Source organism: Balaenoptera borealis (genome assembly GCF_965194805.1).
Source record: "Balaenoptera borealis genome assembly, chromosome: 2".
Taxonomy (NCBI): Eukaryota; Metazoa; Chordata; class Mammalia; order Artiodactyla; family Balaenopteridae; genus Balaenoptera; species Balaenoptera borealis.
In genome coordinates this window covers 185,142,248-185,164,467 of record NC_138867.1, presented here as the reverse complement: position 1 = coordinate 185,164,467, position 22,220 = coordinate 185,142,248, and the positions used below count along the sequence as shown (strand labels likewise).

General features: G+C 61.8%; 1 protein-coding gene across 1 annotated transcript; it reads left to right on the top strand.

Annotated features, from left to right (window-relative positions):
- Nucleotides 1-959: 959 nt before the first annotated feature.
- HCN2 (hyperpolarization activated cyclic nucleotide gated potassium and sodium channel 2) lies at nucleotides 960-22,210 on the top strand (the record flags this gene model as incomplete). The annotated part of the gene is made up of 8 exons (XM_082381071.1): nucleotides 960-1,573; nucleotides 10,634-11,057; nucleotides 12,124-12,285; nucleotides 13,300-13,518; nucleotides 15,176-15,322; nucleotides 18,861-19,101; nucleotides 19,310-19,474; nucleotides 20,833-22,210. The coding sequence occupies 8 exons, from the start codon at nucleotides 960-962 to the stop codon at nucleotides 21,564-21,566; spliced, it is 2,706 nt and encodes a 901-aa protein (XP_082237197.1). The 3' UTR covers nucleotides 21,567-22,210.
- Nucleotides 22,211-22,220: the final 10 nt, after the last annotated feature.

The following is a 22,220-nucleotide window of genomic DNA, read 5'->3' as shown; positions in this document are numbered from 1 at the left end:
CTGACGCCAGGAATCACTCCCCAGCCTGACTCTAGCCCCAGAAGCAGAGCCTTGAGTGTTCTCCCAGATCTGGGGGCCTAGGGGGCGGGGGCTGGCTGGAGCCTGAGCCCAAGGGGCAGAGAAATGGGGTAGCCCAACGGGGCTCACATGTGGGCATCCGGTGGGAAGGGGTGGCAGGCCCTGGGTCCCCCTGTGACCCTGGGCACTTCCCCACTTTAAAGCCCACCAGCCTTTTGGGAGAGCCCCCCCCCCCACTGTACTTTAGGGCCTTGTTTGAAGGTGGGGATCCTCAGCACCCTTGGGTGGCTCTTCCTATTGGCCCAATTCGGCCTCAGTTTCCTCATATGCAGGAGGTGGGGGAGAGGGGGCCACGGTGGGACCTGGGGACTCCTGGCCTGACCCCACTTTGCCGCTCCCCACACAACACGTCTTTGTCCGGGGGCTCAAGTGACAAAGCAAGGGCTCGTGTGGCCTTTTATTATGGAAATTCTCAAACCTATAGAACGGATGGAGGCTAGCATGGGGGCGGCTCCACTTCTCCGAGCCCCAGCGTCAGTGGTTACCGCCCCGCTGTGTCTGGACAGAGGCGAACCGAAGCGCCAGGAGAAGGCCCCTCGTCAAGGTCGCACGCGGAGGCGATGACCTTGGGCGCGTCCTTCTTTTTCGCGGGCCTCAGTTTCCCCTTCTGGGACTAGGCTTGATCGGGTCTCCGAGGCCTCGAGCCGCGTGACCTTGGGCCGTCCCAGGGCCGGCGGCCTCAGTTTCCCGGGCGCGGGACCCGTGCGGGGCGCGCCGGGAGTGTGCGCGGGCAGAGGAGGGGCTCCCGCCCCCTCCCCTCCCCCGCGGCTCCGCCCCTCGCGGCTCCGCCCCGCCCTACCCCCGCCTCCCCCCCCTCCCTCGGGCTCGGGCCGGCGGCGGCGGCGGCGGCTCCGCTCCGCACTGCCCGGCGCCGCCTCGCAATGGACGCGCGCGGGGGCGGCGGGCGGCCAGGGGAGAGCCCGGGCGCGACCCCCGCGCCGGGGCCGCCGCCGCCGCCGCCGCCGCCCGCGCCCCCGCAGCAGCAGCCGCCGCCGCCCGCGCCCCCTCCGGGCCCCGGGCCGGTGCCCCCTCAGCAGGCGCCCCGGACCGAGGCGGCGCCCCCGGAGGCGGCGGACGAGGGCGGCCAGCGGGCCCGACTCCGCAGCCGAGACAGCTCATGCGGCCGCCCGGGCACCCCGGGCGCGGCGAGCACGGCCAAGGGCAGCCCGAACGGCGAGTGCGGGCGCGGAGAGCCGCAGTGCAGCCCCGCGGGGTCCGAGGGCCCGGCGCGGGGGCCCAAGGTGTCATTCTCGTGTCGCGGGGCGGCCGCGGGGTCCGGGCCGGCGGACGAGGCTGGCAGCGAGGAGGCGGGCCCGGCGGGGGAGTCGCGCGGCAGCCAGGCCAGCTTCATGCAGCGCCAGTTCGGCGCGCTCCTGCAGCCGGGTGTCAACAAGTTCTCGCTGCGGATGTTCGGCAGCCAGAAGGCCGTGGAGCGGGAGCAGGAGCGCGTCAAGTCGGCGGGGGCCTGGATCATCCACCCGTATAGCGACTTCAGGTACAGCCGCCCAGAGGGCCGGCCGGCCAGCGCGGAGGGGCACGGCGAGCGGACGCGCACAAGGGTCGTCCTGGGAGCGCTTTGGAGAGGGCGGGGCGGTGTGCCCCGCGGGTGACCTCGGGGCCCCTCGGTGACCTCCGGCGCGTCCGGGACCCGCCCCGGAATGACCTGGGCGCGCGAGGCGCCGCCCTTGGAGGGACGCTGGGAGGCGCGCGCCCCCTCCCACGCAGCCTGACATTCCCCGCCCTTCGGGTGGGCGCACGTCACGGGCCGCAGGACCAGGGTCTGAGCGCGGAGGGGCGGAGAGGACGAATAGAGGGGAACGTGGGCGCCGGGGAGGCAGCGGAGCGGAAGGAAGGAGGAAGGAAGGGCGCCCGGGAAGGACGCGCCCCGTAGAGGCTGGCGGAGAAAGGGTTAAGCGGACACGCCGAGTCCCAGGGCCTCCACCTGCGCCCCACGCCGCAGGGAGGCGCGTCCCGGGTCCCTGGGCCTCGGTATTGCGCAAGGAGGGGACACTGTTCGTGCTGGTGTCCCCCGGCTGTGTCTACTCTGAGCCGCATCAGCTCCAGCGGCTGGGTGGTGTGCCCAGGTGTCAGTGGTGGTGATGTTGATGTGAATTCAGCCGTCTGATCCGTGGAAAGGCTCAGAGCAAGGCCCGGAGCAGGCTCAGCCGCGTGTGTTTGTGGTGTGCCCAGGTGTCAGTGGTTGTGTAGATGCTGATGTAAATTAAGCCAGTTGGTGCGTGGAAAGCCTCAGAGCAAGGCTGGAGCAGGGTCACGCCGCCGCCTATGTTTGCAGTTCCGTTCCCGGGCGAGCGCTGTGTGGCCTGGGAGTGTGAACGATGCATATCATTGCAGGCCGTGTGTGTGATCACGAACATGTGACTGCGGCGGGCGGGGGCCGAGTGCTCTGGGGGGTGTGTCTGCATGGTGGATCACTGGTGTGTGTTGGGGAGAGAGGGTGTGTGTGTGCATCAGCGTGCAGTGGGTGTGAGGTGTGTGCATGGTGTGTGTGTGAGGTGATGTGTCCGTGACTGGGATGTGTGAGTTGGGGTGCAGAAGGTCTCCCCAGGCCGCCGGGCCATGATCTCAGGGCGGGCACGGTTTCAGCACCACGGACAGCAGTCTAGCGGCCTCCGAATCCTATGACGCCGCGTGTCTCCCCTCCCTCGGGCCTGAGGTCGGATTCCTGGACCCCCAGAGCTGGGAAAGGGGAGCTGTGGGACTCTGCCTTTCCCTGGCCCCTCCATATCCCCTGTGCCTGACAACTGGGGAAACAGGGGCCCAGGGGCACACAACTCAGGAACGGAGGCTGGAAGAATGTCCAGGATTCCAGCTCCTCACCCCTCAGACCATCCTGGGAGGTGAATGCAGCCTCGACCGGTGGCTTTGGGAGAGGCCAGGGGGCCCAGATGGGGTGCCTCTGGATGGTCCCGACCGGCATGGGGGCTCAGCACCCCTCTGCAGATGGTTCCAGTCTGTGAAATGGGGATGAACTTGACTTCCAGGGCTCCCTGGCCCACCTGGCCCCTCTGTGAATGGGGGCTAAAGCCAGCTGGCTGGAAAGGGACGTGGGGGCCATGTGGGCAGGGGGAGGTGGCTGCAGAAAGTAGCCATTCCTCTGTCCCCTCCAGCACATCCGCCTGCAGCATCCCCAGGGCTGTGGGTGGCCCTGGGCTTCCTCTCAGCTGCAGAAGGGGTGGGGGCTGCTGGGAGAAGGAGCTGGGCGTCCCCAGCCTTGTGCACGTCCAGCACAGTTGCCCGTGGGTCCCTGGGCAGATACACTGTAAACTGGGGGTGAGCAACGGGGTGGGGGTGAGGGAGGGGTGAGTAGGGCCTGTAGCTGGGACTAGGTGAGCCAGTCAAAGTAAAAAACCTTAAGATCCTGCCAAGCTGGGGTGCTGCGGGGCCTCTACAAGCCCCCACGTTTTGGGAACCCTGCTAGACCCCTCGGATTCAATATGGAGACAGACCCCCAAGCACATGATCGGAGAAGTGCTTCCTGAGCCCCTCTTGGGCCACAGCACCTTAAGAATATAGATCCAATCCTCATGTCAGTTGTGAGGTGGCTCCCGCAGCTACCCCAAATTTACGTGCGAGGAGAGGGGCTCACGGAGAGGTAAAGTCACTTGCCCAAAGCCACACAGCTAGTCCCCGGCAGATCAGGGGTTCATGCCTGGGCAGGCTGGCCCCTGAGTCTCCACTTCTGGACTGTCAGGCAAGCTGGCCCCTGGCCGTGTCCTGTCCAGGCCAAGAAGAAATGGGAGGAGAAAGGCATCCTGGGGATTGTTCGAGATAAGGGGGTTGCCCAGGGGGAGCTGTGGGTCATCTCTGTGTCCTTGTGAGTGTTAGTTTTAGGACCCGTTCGTGGAGCAGTAGGGAGGGGCCTTTCTGGGTCTGCTTGTCCACACTTGGCTCCGTTTGTCCTCATGACCTGATGGTGCAGACACCATCCCCGCTGGTGCCCGGGTAAGCCCTGGACATGTTTTAAAAGGGAAACGGGGCCGTGAGACCGAGGCTTCCTCCCCAGCCCCAGGTCCTGCCCAGGGCCGCGGCATCTCCACTTTCTTGAGCTACAACTTTGTTTAAAGTGGCCCGGCACCCACCTGGCACGGAGAACAGAACAATTCATGTTTGGTGAACTGGAACAGCCCTGGTCACGCCTAGCTCCTCGGGCCACATGGGCTTCCAGGAAGGGCAGGCGTCTGCAGAGTCCTCGGGGAGGGGGGCTCTTGAGGAAGGTGACCGGACCGAGGCCGGAGGAGCAGGAGTGCATCGTCCGGGCCGGGCTGCAGAGGGGCTGGGGCAGTCTGCGGCGAGGCCTGTGCCCCCTGTGCGTGGCCTGGAGTCCTCTCCGGACTTCCCTGCCTCGGTTTCCCCAAATGCGTGGTGCAACCCATTCCTCTCGGTCCGGTTGATGTCTGCACCGCCCATGCGTTCAGAAGCGGCCTTTTTTCCTTGATACGCTTACCTGCCTCTCCCGCCACCTCCATGGCGTCCTGGGGCCTGACATGTCGGGGGCGGGGCCCGGGATGGTTCTGGGGACCTGCCGAGGGGCACACATGGGTGCCAGGCAAGAGGGGCACACATGGGTGCCAGGCAAGAGGGGCACACATGGGTGCCAGGCAAGAGGGGCACACATGGGTGCCAGGCAAGGCCAGTCAGGTCGTGAGCCCCGTTTCCTGGCAGCTTTGGAACAGCCCCAACCCTTTCTGAGACGTGTCTTCACTTCTTCCTGGGGCCATGAGTAACACTAGAGCTGGTGCCTGGACACAGATGTTCTAGGAGCTTCCGTGGGGGTGGGGGAGGGGAGAAGCATGTTCGAGGGACAGCAGGAAGGATTCAGGTTCAGGAGGGTTGGTTTTCCTTCTTTGCACCCTGAGGTGCATTCCTGAGTCAGAACAGGCATGAATGAAGACCACCCCAGAGCAAAGCAGGGAGAGCGGCCGAGGGGCCTGCATGGAGGGTCACAGCCTGGGCCACTGCCTCCCGGAGGTCCTGGGGCCCCGGCAGGATCTTCTGCCCCTGCCCCCAACATGTATGAAGAAGAAATACAGTTAACTCCTTCACCTGGCCACCCCAGATTCTAGAGGCCAGAGAGAGGGGTTCACGGGAAGGAGGAGAGCTCAGAGGGGAGGGCGTGGGTGGTGGTGCCCCAGGCAGGTAGGGCCCGGCTGCAACTCCCCACCGCCCATTCTGGACAGTCCGCTTTTTCTGCCACTTCCTCCACGTCCTTAGTTGGTTGTCACTTGGTGGTCAAGGCAGCTGTGGCCGTGTGGGAGCGTGGGCAGGTCTGGGGGGTAGAGGCTTCATCTCCCTAGAGAGAGTGTGGGCAAGTGGCTTCCCACAGCCTTTCATCCCGTTCCCGAGTCTGTATGTGCTTCTGAGGTCTGACCTGAGTCTCTCCTGCTGCTGCTGAATTTCAGTTCAATGTTCCCGAATTGTGTACCGCCAGGAGGCCTGGTGTGTGGGGAAAAGATAAGTGGGTCCTTTTCCTGGCCCTCAGCGGAGTTTAGACAAAGCCAGGACAGGTGGATGCTGACCTGTATCTGTGTGACATCCTGTGGGGTCCCTGAGGGCCTGGGGTGGTGGAGGGGCTGGCCTGAAGATCCAACATGGCTGGAGGACTTCTCCTGCCCCAGATGGCCCTACGGATTAGCAGGAGATCAGGATGAATCAGCTCATGAGAATAAACCCTGAATTATCCCCAACTGGGGCGGTGGTGAGGGGCGGAGGCCAGAGTCCCCGGTTCTGAATCCAGCATGAAGGCACTCAGAGTGGGGGGTTGGTGGACATGCCCATTACCCAGGTGGGAGGATTGAGGCCCAGGGTCCACCCGGCTGGGAGGAAGGACACTCCATGGTCCCTGTGAGGGGTCAGGGGCCTGAGGTGGCCGAGGCCCCCCTCCTCACTCCATTGGTTTCCTGCCAGAATTTGGAGTTTCTGGCCCCTGAATTCCCTGCTTTAAAAACGTCACATCCCCACACCCCCTGTTTCAACATCCATGACCTGGGGGTTCAAGGGGACACTGGGGGGCCTTCCTTAGCTACCCAGTTGCTCAGGACAGACCCTGCCTCGCTTCCCCCATCAGCAAGCCCAACCCAAATGCAAAGAGCACAGGCTACCCCACTTCCTCCCTGGACGCCGCCCTCTGCCCCATCCTTGCATTCCAGCTGCTGGCAGGGGCATCTCAAGATTCACGTTTGTCCTTCTCACTTAAAACCCGCCATGGCCTCCACGGCCCTGCAGAACCCGGCTCCCACCCCCTCTCATCCCTTCTCACCTCGCTTCACACCCCTGCTCCAGCCACAGGCCTCCCGGCCGCCCCGAAAGGCAAACTCCATGCAGCCACAGGACCTTTGCACTTGCCGTTTCATCCGCCCGGGGTGCAGTGCCCGCACTCTGCCTAGCGGCCCTTCTCCATTATCCACCCACATGTCACTTCCTCTGAGAAGCCCTCCCAGCCCACCCTGGCTAAAGTGGCCCCTCTGAAGCATCCCCCTCATTTATCTGTCTGTGTGGAACGTCTGTCTCCCCCCTGGGCTGGGCCCAGGCCCTGAGGGAGGGCTGGGTCTGTCTGGTCGCCACGTGTCCCCCAGGCCTGCAGACAGTCAGCCCCGCAGTCTGCCCTGTCTTGGGATCACTCAGGAATCTTCCCCCGCAGGAGTCTCCGTTTCCCAATCCCTGACACCTGCCTGGGATCCGTAACTCATATCCGAGGGCTCAGGCCCTAATAATCCATCCCTAGCTCATCCTTAATCCCTGACTGCCCTCCTTCCCGGCCCCTAATCCCCTGGGATTTGCCCGATCCTATCCGTAATTCCTGGACTGCTTCCAGCCTGGTTCTTGGTTCTCTGACCCTGAAGGGAGGGAGCCGCTACCCTTGTTAACAGCGTCCCTGAGCAGCCACTTCAAGCTCCCAGGACACCCCTGCCCCTCGTCTGGCCCTGCCCTGCCTGGTCCTGGAAGAACAGGGCTGCTTATGAGCTTCTGGAATTGGAGGGGCCCCAAGCGCTAGAGACAGGAGGGTGACAGCATGGTCCTGAGCTCTGGCCCGGAGGCCTGGCCGCCTGGGTTCCGTCATTTCACCACTTCCCACCTGGGTTTCTCCATCTGCGCAGAGAGAAGGGTCGGGGCAGCTGCTGGAGCGGGAGCTGGGCCCACGGTGGGGGCCCCGCTGACATCAGAGCCATGTGGGTGTGGCGCCCGGGACAGGGTTCCAGGCTCTCCTGTCCGCAGGGCGCTGGGGGTCGTTGCCGCTGAGCCCCCGCTCCCCACCGGGAGCCCCGGCCTTGCTGGTCTCTCAGGGCCCAGTTCCTGTCCTGGCACAGGCAGGAAGCGGGATCTGAGTGTTTCCCGATGGGGCCCGTTGTTTGTTAGGAAGGACTTTTCAATACGAGGTTTAATTACTGTCCCTGAAGGCCCTGGGTAGCTGAGGGCTGACTCAGGCCCCTGCAGGCCCCGACCACATCCCAGGGGTCTCTGGGTCCCAGCGGTCTCTGGCGCAGCCTGATGCGGGAGGGGCTGCCGCGGTTGGGCAGAGGAAGCATTGTGGCTCAGAGAAGGAGAGTGATTTGCCCTGGGCTGCACAGCCCAAGGGGGCGGGCAGGGCGAGGAAAGGGGGTGCTGGGGAGAGGGACCTGGATCCTCTGCCCCAGGCCTCAGTTTCCCCTCCTCCTACCCAATTCCAGGAGGACCAAGGGCCACAGGCCTGGGGGTGGCAGGCTCATTTTCAGGTCTTTGCACCCCTCCCTGGCTGGGCCACCTCTCTGGTCTGTCAGTGGGGAAGTGTGGTGCCTGCCCCCCACCCCCAGAACAAAAGGAGGGAACGTCTATGACGAGTCACCTGTGAAGGAGGAGGCCCTCCTCATCCTGGCCATTTACACTGTGGCTACCCCCCCCCAGTAGTTTCTAGGCCCCTGGATTTAGATTGTTTCTAACCCCCCCTCCTTGGTTTCTAGGCTCCTGCCCCTGGCCTTCAGTTACTTCTTCCTGCTTGCTTTGTCCTTGGGAGTGAGCCCCGAACTTGGGGATTAGGATCGACCACTGCCGTGGACGCTCTGGGGGTGGAGATGGGGAATAGGCAAGTGCGGCCCCTCAGTCAGGTTGGGGCTGAGTCCCTGGGGATCTTGAGGATGAGTAGATGCCCCAGATCAGAGGTCTGAGCCCAACACCTTGTCTGGATTTAGGCAAAGGAAGGTCTTGAATTTGGAGCAGTCATTTGGGTTTTGCCCTTAACACTCACCTCAGATCATGTCAACCCTTTCAGCTCTCAAGGGAGGGACTTGCCCAAGGTCACACCTACCAGTGGGCGGGAGCCCAGGTTTGGCTGCTGTCACCACGGTCTTAGACATTGGGTCCCTTCCAACCTTGGCTCTTGCAGACCAAGCTGCTGTGAACATCTTGTTACAAATCACTTATTAATTTTTTTCTCTTCCTCTTGGATGATTTCCTTGGGATCAGTTCCCCAAAGTGGAAGGCCTGGATCACCCGGCAGGCGCGGTGCTGTAGCTCTTCCCTCGGGGGGCTGCTCAGAACAGAGCCAGTTCACAGTGAGTCCCAAAATAGGGAGCCCACTGCGGCCATGCCAGCGCTGGGGTTTACGGCTTTCTGCTCATTTGGGAGAGTCCCTCCAGCCCCTGGGAACCTCAGTCTCTTCTTCTATCCATCCAGGAGGAGCCCAGGGAGTGGCAGGCTTTGAGGGTCCCCCAGGCCTGTCCTGCCTACACATGCTAGAGCCTTCTCCAAGAGGACATGGGGACTCCGGCCATGATGGGGAGGGCGCCGGGCCTATGGGAGAGCCCTGGAAACCCACCGCGGGGTGGGCGTTTCTCCCTGCACCGTGATGGGCAAAATCAGACGAATGACTCTGTTCAGAATTTGAGACCCTCCTTTGTCCGAATCTAGACAGGGAGTGTGGGCTTAGACCCCGATCTGGGGCATCTACTCATCACTGAGACCCTGGGCCTCGGAGGTTTTCTCTTTATGTATATGTGTTAACAGAAGTATAAGTTAGCCTTTAACCATTTAAAAGTGTACAGTCAAGTGACATTAAGTACATTCACAGTGTGGTGCAAGCATCCCCCTTATCACTCGCCAGAACTTTTTCATCTTCCCAAACAGAAACTCCCCGGCCCCTACAGCCACACACCCACTCTGTGTCTGTGGATCGGCCTGTCCTGGACGTTTCCCATCAGTGGAATCACACACCGTGGGTCCTTCTGTGTCTGGCTTCTCTCACTGAGCATCGTGGTCTCAGGGTCCATCCACGTGGTAGCGAGTGTCGGGGCTTCTCTCCTTTCCGTGGCTGTGTGACGCCCTGTGTGTGGAGGGACACATGTGTTTGTATGTCCATCCACTGGTGGACACTCGGGTTGCTCCCACACTCTGGCCATTGTGAATCGTGCTGCCGTGGACACTGGTGCACAAGTGTCTCTTTGAGTCCCTGCTTTTGAGTCCTTGGGTGAAGGCCCAGGAGTGGAATTGCGGGGCCACATGGTAACTCTAACTTTCTCAGGAACCAACAGGTTTCCCTTGGAGTGGTTTTGATTCCTATTTTATCAATTGCCGCAGGGCTGGGCATCTCTCCATGTGGCCTTTGCTGCATCTGTCTGTCCTCATGGGTAAACACTGGACTCAGAACACTGTGCCCGGCTGTTAATATTCCTCAAATGGACGGGCCTTTTTCTGGGAGCACAGAATTCCCGGGTGGAGTTTTGGAATTGACCTGCAGGACTTCTATGGGTCCTGGGCATATTTGGCCAGTCATCCCTTTTTAAAGCGTATTTATCACATGAAACATCCAAGCCGTGGCCAAGTCCCATCCCTCAGGCTCTTCCGCCACACGGCCCTGCGCTCTGCCGGGCAAGCCTTGGCTTCTCCCTTTCTCCCAGACGGCCTGGCACCCTGGCCTCTGCCCGGTCCCCAGCCCTCCCCGGGTGCTTCCTGAAATGGATGGACAGCAAGTGCCCCCTGTTCAGCCTTCCGGTGCCCCACCGGGAAGTCCGGCCAGGGTGGGGGTCCTGCACCTGGATGTCAAACTGTGGGTGTCCGGTGCCCACCCGGCACCTGCAGCCCCCGGCCGCCCAGCCACTCAACCCTCCTGGCTGCAGCTCCCACCCCCCACGCCCCCCCACGCCCCTCCAGCTCCTTCACTTGTCTCCGCCTCCTGGCTCGGCCCTAGTGCTTTTTGGACGGCAGCCTTGTGCCAGGCACGTTGGGCCTTCTCGGTCCTGGGAAACATTTAGTCAATTTTTGAGCGGCCTCTTGGACTCTTCCAGGTTTCCGGCTTCTTCAAGGAGAGAAGGTCAGGCTGGGCCAGCGAGAGGGACCTGGGCTGGGGGAGCCCAGCCGGCAGTGGAGTGCTGTCTGGGGCTTGGGAGGGCTTCCTGGAGGCGGGGTCCACACTAGCCGGGGCCAAAGTCTCAGCTTTGCCGGAGGAGGCGAGCGCTGGGCTGGTCCTCAAAGGCGCATGCGCGCGTGGTGGGGCAGGCAGGCTCCGCGGAGGGCCCCGCGCAAAGGTGGAGGTGTGACCGCATGACCGGCTGCACCTCGCCCCCAGGTTCTACTGGGACTTCACCATGCTGCTCTTCATGGTGGGAAACCTCATCATCATCCCCGTGGGCATCACCTTCTTCAAGGACGAGACCACGGCCCCGTGGATTGTGTTCAACGTGGTCTCGGACACATTCTTCCTCATGGACCTGGTGCTGAACTTCCGCACGGGCATCGTGATCGAGGACAACACGGAGATCATCCTGGACCCCGAGAAGATCAAGAAGAAGTACCTGCGCACGTGGTTCGTGGTAGACTTCGTGTCCTCCATCCCCGTGGACTACATCTTCCTCATCGTAGAGAAGGGCATCGACTCCGAGGTCTACAAGACGGCGCGCGCCCTGCGCATCGTGCGCTTCACCAAGATCCTCAGCCTGCTGCGCCTGCTCCGCCTGTCGCGACTCATCCGCTACATCCACCAATGGGAGGAGGTGAGCACGGCGGCACGTCGGCGCAGGGGCGGGGCCGTGGGCGTGGGCAGGGTCGTGATGAGCGAGGAGGAGTGGTGACGCGGATGCAACGTGGGGTCTATGGGGTCGTGATGGGCTGGAGCGGGGCTAGGATGTAGGGGCGCGGGGTTGTGATGGGCGAGGGAGTGGTGATGGGTGAGGATGCCGTGATGGGACCCGGCCATTGGCTGCAGGAGGGGGCAAGGAGGCACCAGGAACGAAAAGGCGGGGCCATGATGGGAGACTCTGGGCGGGGCTGCGGGGGTCCAGGGCCCTGGTCACAGTGAGAGGATAGGTGGGGATACAGGCAAACGAGCGGGGTCATTGGGTGGGCGGAATTACAGGGACTGCAGTGAGGGGCCTAGGAACCTTAGGGGTGGAACCTGGGCCTCGGGGCGGTGGGGGGGCACGGGGCGTGGTCACAGGAGCTTGTACCCGGTGGAGGGTCGGGGGGTCACAGGGAGCGCAGCATGGACCCTTGACGCATCCGCACCCCTTCCCTTCCTTGTACCCTGTAAGAGGCGGACTCCACAGCCCCGGTGGCAACGGGGAAACCGAGGCTTCGAGAAGCGAAATCACGCCCCTCTCCCCCAAGTTCAGACCCGCCTGTGGACTGAGTGTGACCTGATTCCTGAAGCCCGTGGCCACCACGCGGGCTCAGAGTCGCCGCCACTGTCCAGGACAGCAACTAGGCTCCGAGGCGGGGAGTGGGTGGGGACAAGGCTGCGGAAAGAGGCCGTGGTCCCGGGAGAGGGCAGTGGGCAGCCGGCCAGGCAGAGAGATTTGGGCGCCCGGGGCGGCAGGCCGGGCAGGGGGCCATGTGCTCTAGTCTGGGGTGCTGCATTACCTTGAAAGGCAACGGGTCTCACAGGAGCAGGGGCCCCACCGGCCGCGTGGGGGGCGTGGTGAGGTGGGGCGCCTCCCAAGGGGAGTGGGCCCTGCGGAGGGCTTCGTCCTCCCACTGCCCGGGTCGCAAGAGGCCGTGGGCGGAGGCCTCTCCCTCGCACACCGTCCGCGGGACTCTCACGGGCGCCGCCCCACCCCCCAGATCTTCCACATGACTTATGACCTGGCCAGCGCCGTCATGCGCATCTGCAACCTCATCAGCATGATGCTGCTCCTGTGCCACTGGGACGGCTGCCTGCAGTTCCTAGTGCCGATGCTGCAGGACTTCCCGCGCAACTGCTGGGTCTCCATCAACGGCATGGTGGTGAGCCCCGAGCCCCCCGCCCCACATCCGCTCCCGGAGCGCACGGCGCCTGAAACACTCCTCTGGGGGTGAGCGCCCCTCTGGGCTGCTATCCGACTTCGAGCCTTGCCTTGCAGACCCCGGGACCATGGAGATCTTTGACCGTTTGAGGGCTATAGGACAGTTTCTATCCCCTAGAGATCGCATCATCTGCTTACTGTGCTTTGCAATGCATTCCGCTTTTTAATTTGCATACGTGTATTTAAAAGACAGTTTTATATCATAGTCCTCAAATGGAAAAGTGGTATCATGGGCCGTGAGAAATAAAAATTAGAGACTCACAAGCTCCTATTACTTCCTGGCTGAGATGCTGAGTGTTAAAAGCTTTCCTCCTGCACGTGGGGCACAGGGCAGGTGGGCGTTGACGAGCGGGAGCAGGGGAGGGAAAACCCGCGGGTGCCCAGCCCGGCGCCTGGCACAGCTGCCTGGCTGAGGCAGCTCATTGTCTGGCCGGACACCCAGGCATGTGGTCCTGTTTCCTGAACGGGGCCCGCTGCCCCCTCCCCTAGCCAGGTCAACTGAGGACTGGGAGGGGGCTCCTCCTGGTCCCGCCTGATGCCTCCCCCCTCTCCGCCCCTCTGATCAGATTTCAGTGTCCCCAGCTCACTGTCTCCGGGGTCCCCGGAACTTTCCCATTCTCTTGGCCTCACAGACACTCTCATCAGAGGCTGAAAAGTGGTGGGGGCTCGTGAGCCCCCAAAGCTAGACTCTGGCTCCTCTGAGCCTCAGTTTCCCAGGACTGAAGTGGGGAGGCGGCTTCAGACCCGCACCTGCTGCTGAGTTGCTGTGACGTGTGTGCACATCATGTCAGCTGCCTGAGTCTCAGTTTCCCTTGGTTAACTCTGGAAGACACGGAGCTCACCACCTGGATGCCTGGGGGAGGACGGGCAGGCGGGGCCCTGGGGGGGGCTGTCAAGGGGCTCCCTGGGGGCCGCGAGCGCCCACCCACCCGCCCACCCACCCGTGGCCTTGCAGAACCACTCGTGGAGTGAGCTCTACTCCTTCGCGCTCTTCAAGGCCATGAGCCACATGCTGTGCATCGGGTACGGGCGGCAGGCACCGGAGAGCATGACGGACATCTGGCTGACGATGCTGAGCATGATCGTGGGCGCCACCTGCTACGCCATGTTCATCGGCCACGCCACCGCCCTCATCCAGTCGCTGGACTCCTCGCGGCGCCAGTACCAGGAGAAGGTGAGAGGGGGAGGCACCCCTGTGGGTCTGGGGGTCCACCCCACATCCCCCCAGCTCTGTGCGTTGTGCTCAGGACAGCGGCCAGGGGGGAGTTGGGGGGAAGCATGGGGACCCCAGAGGGGCCTGTGGCTGTCATTAGGAGTGGACACCCCCCCCACCTCGGCGGGGGAGTAGCTCCCGGAAGGACAGTGAGAAAGCTCAGGGCCCTGAGGAGGAAGGAAGTCTGGAGCCTGGAGGGGGGCAGGGCAGGAGGGGTTGAGGGAGACACAGGCCAAGGAAGGGGGCAGGAGCTGGAGGGGTCCGAACAGGACAGGGCCAGTCCGAGGGGCATCAGGGGGCTCCGGGCGGGGGGCAAGGTCTCTGGGCCATCTCGGGAGGGGCTGGGGTGCTGGGGTCGCTAAAGGACACGGGGGAAGTCTCTGGGGGAGCAAGGATGTCCTGGCACTTGGCCTTGGTGGGGGAGCCTCCGTGGAGCCAATCCGAGGGCTGTGGGCCGGGAAGGGCCGAGAGAGGGCGGGTGCGACCCCACAGGCCAGCCCTTCCTGGAGGTCAGCCTCAGGCTTCACTCTGCCTCAGTCTCCCCTCCGTAAGGCCAAGGGCGGCCTGGTCCCTGGGACATCGCCCCATTGGCCCTGCACTGCTATCCGATGGCTGGCCTTGGCCAGGCAGCTACAACCCCCCAAGCAGTGCCCAGCAGTCGGGTCGGCTGGGTCAGCTGGGCCTGGTGCCAGGCACCCCGGCTGTCCGGAAGCCACCGGCCTCCCACCCAAACATAAGCTGGTGCCGCCACCCGCCTGCCGTCACGGGTTCCGCTGAGCTCAGGGCAGCTGTGGCCAGGCGGGGCTGGGGCGGAAGCGGGGCCAGGGCTCCCCTGAGGGTGCCATCCTGTGGACAGCAGGGCCTGGCACCCCTTCCTGGTGCCCACACCCCTACCCTGCTCAGGAGGAGCTGGGCTGATTTCTAGAAAGATCATTGGGGAGGGAGTCAGGGCCACCAAAGGGTCTGGGACCTCTGGGGCGGGGGCCAGTCCAGCCCCCTCTAAGGGCTGGGGGTGGGGTGCTGGTGGGGGGGAAGGGTTGCCAGATGAAATTCAGGACGGGACTTCCCAGTGGTCCAGGGGTTAAGACTCCACGCTGCTACTGTAGGGGACACGGGTTCCACCCCTGGTAGGGGAAGTTCTGCATGCCGTGTGGTATGGCCAAAAAAAAGGAAATTCAGGACATAGCAATAACTTTTTTTTTTTTTAATTCATTCATTCATTATTGGCTGCATTGGGTCTTCGCTGCTACGCACGGGCTTTCTCTAGTTGCGGTGCACGGGCTTCTCATTGCAGTGGCTTCTCTTGCTGCGGAGCGCGGGCTCTAGGCGCGCGGGCTCAGTAGTTGTGACGCACGGGCTTAGTTGCTCCGCGGCATGTGGGATCTTCCCAGACCAGGGCTCGAACCCATGTCCCCTGCACTGGCGGGTGGATTCTTGACCACTGCACCACCAGGGAAGTCCCCTGCCCAGGATATACTTATCTGGGGCATTTTGGTCGTTTATCTGAAGTTCAGATCGCCCTGGGCATCTCGTATTGTGTTATTGTTAAAGTCGAGGCCCACTCGGGGCGGGGGCTCGGGAGCACGGCCGCTGACCCGGGCCCCCCGCCCTGTTACAGTACAAGCAGGTGGAGCAGTACATGTCCTTCCACAAGCTGCCTGCTGACTTCCGCCAGAAGATCCATGACTACTACGAGCACCGCTACCAGGGCAAGATGTTCGACGAGGACAGCATCCTGGGCGAGCTCAACGGGCCCCTGCGGGAGGTGAGGTGGGCGTCCGCGTGCGGAGGAGGGTCCTGGGGGAGCCCCACGGGCCCCTGCAGGAGGTGAGGGGCGGGGTGCTCACTCCAGAGGCTCCGGGGAGGGTCCTTCCTGCCCCTCCCAGCTCCTGTTGTGGCCCATGGTTCTCGGTGTCCTTGGCTTGTGGACACATCACCCCGGCCTCTTCCTCCATCTTCACGTGGCCTGTTCCTGTGTCTCTGTGTCCCCTCCTCTGTAAGGACACCAGCCACTGGGTTCAGCACGACCTCATCTTAACCAATCACACCTGCAAAGACCCTATTTCCACATCTGGCCCCGTTCACACATACCAGGGCTCAGGACTTCAGCGTATGATGGTGGTGGGCAGACAGTTCAACCCGTGACCCTCAGCAAGCAGTTACTGGGCGCCAGCTGTGTGCCCTGCCCTGTTTCCAGGGAGGTGGTGCCAGAGGGGAAGCTCTGGGAGGGACGGAGTGGGGAGGGGCTTGGGGCGACTCACAGAGGCAGGTGTGAGCCTGCGTGGCCCTGAGCAGGGAGAGGAACGGGCACTAGGATTTCTTCTGAGGGTGGAGGTGCCTCCCAGCAGGCAAGCACTGTGGCTACCTGCGCTGAAAATATTCGCTTGGTAATTATTTTCATTCATTCACTCATTTACAGACAAACACCTCACAGACCACAAAACGCATGAAATACCATGTCAAGTGTATTCAGAGTGGTGCCACCACTGCCGCCTAATCCCACGGCCTGGCCTTCCCGGCCGCTTAGGACACCCGGCCCTCACTCCCCATTCCCCTCCCGCCAGCCTCTGGCGACCTGTGTTTGATCATTACTTAGGTGTTTACATAAAGTCAAATTTACAAAACCAGATATATTCAGAAAACGCCCGTCTTCTGTCCTGTCCCTCCGCCCGGTTCCCTCCTGCTCTCTCCATCCATTTTCTGCCTTTTTAACACAAAACAAAGGCGGGCAGGCTTCCGGGGTGTCCGTGCCTGGCGCTCCCTCTCTGGGTCCTGTTTGCTTTGCGGGAGGAGCTCGCGGCACAGGGCAGAGGCAAGAGTGGGGTCGGGGCCCTGCCGGTCTGTCCAGATTCCCCTCCGAGGGCGCCATGAGGGACACCCTGGATACGGTCCCAAAACGCCCAGGTGAGAGGTGTACCCCTCAGTGCGAGTCTCTTATTTTCCTGCCATCAGGGGCTTATTTGCATTTCTCTTTCTGTAAACTGTTCATAACTTTTGCTTGTTTTCCTACAGAACTTTTGGTCTTTTTGTTGTTTTTATTTATTTATTTATTTATAAAAGATCGGGAGCGTTTTATTTATTTATTTACTTTTGGCTGCGTTGGGTCTTCGATACTGCGTGCAGACTTTCTCTAGTTGCGGCTAGCGGGGGCTACCCTTCGTTGCGGTGCGCGGGCTTCTCATTGCGGTGGCTTCTCTTGTTGCAGAGCACGGGCTCTAGGCGCGCGGGCTTCAGCAGTTGTGGCTCTCGGGCTTAGCCGCTCCGTGGCCTGTGGGATCTTGCCGGACCAGGGCTCGAACCCGTATCCCCTGCATTGGCAGGCAGATTCTTAACGGCTGCACCACCAGGGAAGTCCCTGGCCATTTGTCTTTAAAACTTGCTGACTGTGGTTTTTTTCCCCCACGTGTGGAATTTTTATGCCCTGTACATCAGGTGCTGCGTGTATGCTTGCTGTACACAGTAAGTGTTCAATGTGTGCTTGTGTAACAGAGCAAGTGTAGTGTTCAGTGTTTGCCTTCTGTACACAGCAGGTGATCAACACCTGACTGCTGTACGTAGTAGGTTCTCAATATCTATTCTCTGCGGACATCAGGCACACAATACATGCTCGCCGTATACAGCAGGTGCACAATACCTGCTTGCTGTACACACCCAGGCTTTAGAGGAATTTGCCCACGTTTTCTTCTAATACTTGTAGAGTTTCATTATTGGCATGTAGACCCCCTATGCCTTTGGAACTTATCGTGGAATCTGGCGTGAGGAAGGGATCCAGGCTCATCTGCTGTGGGGCTGGACCATCTGGCTCTGCCCCGAGACTTGGTGGGGGAGGGGCACCTTAAGCTGAAGTTCCCTCCTGCTTGGGTCTATTTCTGGACTTTTCATGTGTCCCATCAGCCTGTCTGCTCTGTGTGTGCCAAACCCACTCTGCATCGCAGAGGTCTGCAGTGTGCCTTGGTGTCTTAGAAGGTGAGTTCCCCCTCCCTGATCTTCTTTGTCACAGGCTTCCTGCTACTTCTGCTCATTTGTTCTAAATGAACTTGACTAGCCCTGGTTATCGAGAAGAGAGCCGGGCGGCATTTCCACAGGGCTCTGTGACCTGTATCCCTGCCCGGGGAGAATGAGTGTCTTCCATCTCAAAGATGGTGAGCAGTGCTCTCTAAGGACACAATGTGTTCAAGGCTCTTCTGTGCCTCTGGGAGGGTGTTCAGAGTTTCCTCATATAGATTTGGCCATGTCTTGGTAAACTCGTGCCGTGCCATCTTACTTAGCTCTTTATGTGGGTGGAAATGGGGTCTTCTCATCCATTACGTCTTCTTCGGAGTGGCTTTTGTTTGCATGTACAAAAGCTGTGGATTTTTTAAAAAATTTATTTATTTTTGGCTGTGTTGGGTCTTTGTTGCTGCGCGCAGACTTTCTCTAGTTGAGGCGAGCGGGGTCTACTCTTCGTTGCAGTGCACAGGCTTCTCATTGCGGTGGCTTCTCTTGTTGCGGAGCATGGGCTCTAGGCTTGCGGGCTTCAGGAGTTGTGGCATGCAGGCTCAGTAGTTGTGGCTCGCGGGCTCTAGAGCACAGGCTCAGTAGTTGTGGCGCACGGGCTTAGTTGCTCCGCGGCATGTGGGATCTTCCCGGACCAGGACTCGAACCCGTGTCCCCTGCATTGGCAAGCGGACTCTTAACCACTGCGCCACCAGGGAAGCCCGGTTTTCTTTTTAAGATAAGCAAAGTGCCCCATCATCAGGGCACACCCGATGGATGTTCCATCAAGTGAAATCCCCACATGACCCCCACCCAGATCAAATATGGAGCATTTCCATCCCGCAGAAGCTTCTTTGCCAAGGATAACCGTCATCCTGACTTCTACCACCGTGGATTCATTTTAAGGCTCTTGGTTTTCATGTTGGTTTTTTTAATCACTTGCTATTTTGACTAATTTCCCTTGTTACAGTTTTCCATTGACTCTTTTGGGTTTTTCAGGCAATCCCATTCATACAGATAGTAAAGAGATAGTTTTACTTTTTCCTTTCCAATTCTTACGTTTCCGAATGCTCTTCCATGTCTAACTGCATCGGCCAGTATTGCCAACACAGAGTTCAACAGTAGAGGATCTTGGGAATCTTTTCTTGATCCTGTGTCTTTGGTGGCAAAACCTCCAGTGTTTGCCTATTAAGATGCTGGCTTTCAGGCTAACGTGTTAAATCCCTTTCACAAACTGAAGGTCTGAGAGGTGCAACAGTCCCAAAGGTAGGGTGAGATGGAGGAGCGGGTGTGTGCCCTGGCGTCACCCCCGCCTCCCACCCCTACAGGAGATTGTCAACTTCAACTGCCGGAAGCTGGTGGCCTCGATGCCACTGTTTGCCAACGCCGATCCCAACTTCGTCACGGCCATGCTGACCAAGCTCAAGTTCGAGGTCTTCCAGCCGGGTGACTACATCATCCGTGAGGGCACCGTTGGCAAGAAGATGTACTTCATCCAGCATGGGGTGGTCAGTGTGCTCACCAAGGGCAACAAGGAGATGAAGCTGTCCGACGGCTCCTACTTCGGGGGTGAGTGTCTGTGGGCAGGGGTGCCAGCGGCAGACGGAGGTCAGTGTGGGGAACCCAGGGGCAGGGGCGTGGCTGGCACGCGCAGCAGGAAGGCCCTGGGGCGGTGGGAGGCTGGACTGCTCCGCTGGCCGGGAGGGCCCTGGGGACAGCTGGCTGGGGCCGTTGGGTGTGGCCCAGCAGTGAGGACGCTGCCCCTGACTGCACGCAGAGATCTGCCTGCTGACGCGGGGTCGGCGCACGGCGAGCGTGCGGGCTGACACCTACTGCCGCCTCTACTCGCTGAGCGTGGACAACTTCAACGAGGTGCTGGAGGAGTACCCCATGATGCGGCGGGCCTTCGAGACGGTCGCCATCGACCGCCTGGACCGCATCGGTGAGTGGGCCCAGCGGTCAGCCTCAGTGGCTGTCGGGGGGCAGCCTGAGCAGCGGGGTGGCATGGCCCAGCTGACCCTCAGGGCCCCTTCTGACCCCCCCGGACCAGATTCCTTGACCCACTTTCTCCCTTGGCCAAACACGGCCCCGGTTTCCCAAGAATGGGGAAATGGGTGTTTCTGCTCCCTAGGCAAATGTTTGAGCACCTACTGTGTGCTGGGAGGTGTAGATGTGGCCCACGAGGCTGACGTGGTGGCCACCCTCAGACTTGTCATGGAGAAGGGGATGTTGGGGGGACTTCCTTGTGACTCCAAGTGGAGACCCAGATGGGTAGGCGTTGCCGGTAGAAAGACAGAGGCATGTCCTGGGAGTGGAGACAGCATGTGCCAAGGCCCTGAGGTGGGAGAGGCCTGGGGTCCAGGGACTCAGGGAAGCTGGGAGGGAGGCGGGCACCAGGCACATGAGGCCACAGGGCTGTAGAGGAAGGGGTCTGGGCTGTAGGTCAGAAGCACTGGGGAGCCGTGGATGATCCTAGCCAGGGGAGGACCTGATCAGATGTGCACTTTACGAGGGTGGGCGTATGGAGGAATCTGGTGGCCTGGCCTGTGTGTGGGGGGCTGGCTTTGGGTAAAGGGAGAGGTGGGCGGGGGGAACCTCAGAAATGGCTAAGGACTTGCTGAAGACTAGAGCAGGATTCAGAGAGGTAGAGGCCCTTGGTGCTATGTGTGGGAATAAAGACAGCGAATGGCTGGAAAAGCAAAATGGGGTGCGGTAGGGAAGAGTTGTTAAGACTTCCCACTACACAGAAAGCACTCAACATGTTTATATTACAAGAGGCGCTTAAAATTTTGCTCTGTACAGTATTCACTTAGATGTGTTTCCTGTATACAGTAGGCACTCAACCCATGCTTGCTCCGTACACGGTAGGCATTCAGCATGCCGGCCATGTACAGGCAGGAGTCTGCGTGTGCTGCTGTGCACAGTAAGTGTCTGATACCTGCGTGGTGTACACAGCAGGTACACAATACATGCTTACTGTATACAGGAAGTGCTCCATGCATGCTGGCAGGATTCGGGTGTCTCATACTTGCTTTGTGTGTGAAGCAGGTGCTTGATGTGTTTGTTGGCTACACACAAAGGAGCTTGATTCATGCTTGCTGTATACGGTAGGTGTACAGGTTCAGCTTCTATACACAGCAGACACTTGGCATGCTTGCTGTATGCAGGAGGGGCTCCATTCGTGCTGGCTGTACAGAGCAGGCACTCAGATGCAGGCCTACTGCACGCAGAAGGTGCTCCACGCATGCGTGCAGTGCACGGCAGCAGGCCCCTCTGACGCGCCCCCCTCCCCTAAACCAGGCAAGAAGAACTCGATCCTGCTGCACAAGGTGCAGCATGACCTCAACTCGGGCGTGTTCAACAACCAGGAGAACGCCATCATCCAGGAGATCGTCAAGTACGACCGCGAGATGGTACAGCAGGCCGAGCTGGGCCAGCGCGTCGGCCTCCTCCCGCCGCCCCCGCCGCCCCCGCCCCCGCCGCCGCCGCCGCCGCAGGGCGCCTCGGCCATCGCCACGCTGCAGCAGGCTGTGGCCATGAGCTTCTGCCCGCAGGTGGCGCGCCCGCTCGTCGGGCCCCTGGCGCTCGGTTCGCCGCGCCTTGTGCGCCGCTTGCCCCCCGGGGCCGCGCCCACCGCCGCCTCGCCCGGCCCCGCGCCCGCTGCCAGCCCCCCGGGCGCGCCCTCCAGCCCCCGGGCACCGCGGACCTCGCCCTATGGCGGCGCGCCTGGCTCCCCCGCTGCGCCCCGCGCCGGGCCCGCACTGCCCGCGCGCCGCCTGAGCCGCGCCTCGCGCCCGCTGTCCGCCTCGCAGCCCTCGCTGCCCCACGGCGCACCTGGCCCCGGCCCCGGCCCCGGAGCCTCGGTGCGCCCGGCCAGCAGCTCCACACCGCGCCTGGGGCCTGCGCCCACCGCCCGGACCGCGGCGCCCAGCCCGGACCGCAGGGACTCGGCCTCGCCCTCACCCTTGCCCAGCGCCACCAGCGGACCCGACCCACTGGACTCCGCGCGCTCACGCCTCTCGTCCAACTTGTGACCCTCACGCGCCGCCCTGTGGCCCAGCCAGGCCGGGGCGGGGCTGTCACTCAGACCAAAGCCATGCCATTGCGCAGCCCGGGCCGCCCGCCCCAGAAGCCATAGAGGAGACGTAGGTAGTTGTAGTCGGACGGGCGACCCGGGCCGGCGGGACACCCCCGCCAAGCCACCCATCGCCCTGCGCCCACCCACATCGCCCCTGCCCCTGGCGGCCGCGCGGGCGAGGGGGCTCCCTTCACCTCGGTGCCTCAGTTCCCCCAACTGTGAAGCGGGGACAGGCCGGCCGGGGCCGAGGGGAGAGGGCCGTGGAGCCCCACCCGCGCCCGCCCTCGCCCTCGCCCTCGCCCTCCAACGAGGATCTGTTTTTAAGTGCAATACTTAGCCCGCCGGCTTCCCGCTGCCCCCATCGCGCTCACGCAATAACCAGCCTGGTCCCTGTCCACGCGCGTCCGCGGTGACCGCCCCAGAGTGGGCACACACCACTCCCTCCGGCGCCCCAGCGTGGGGACGAGGCCGGGGGGGGGGGGTCCCCGCCGTCGTGGTGAATGTACTGACGAGCCGAGGCAGCAGCGCCCACCGCGCCCCCCACGCCCCACTAAGCCCCACGCCCCCATTCCGCGCAATAAACGACAGCATTGGCGCCCAGCCTGCCGCG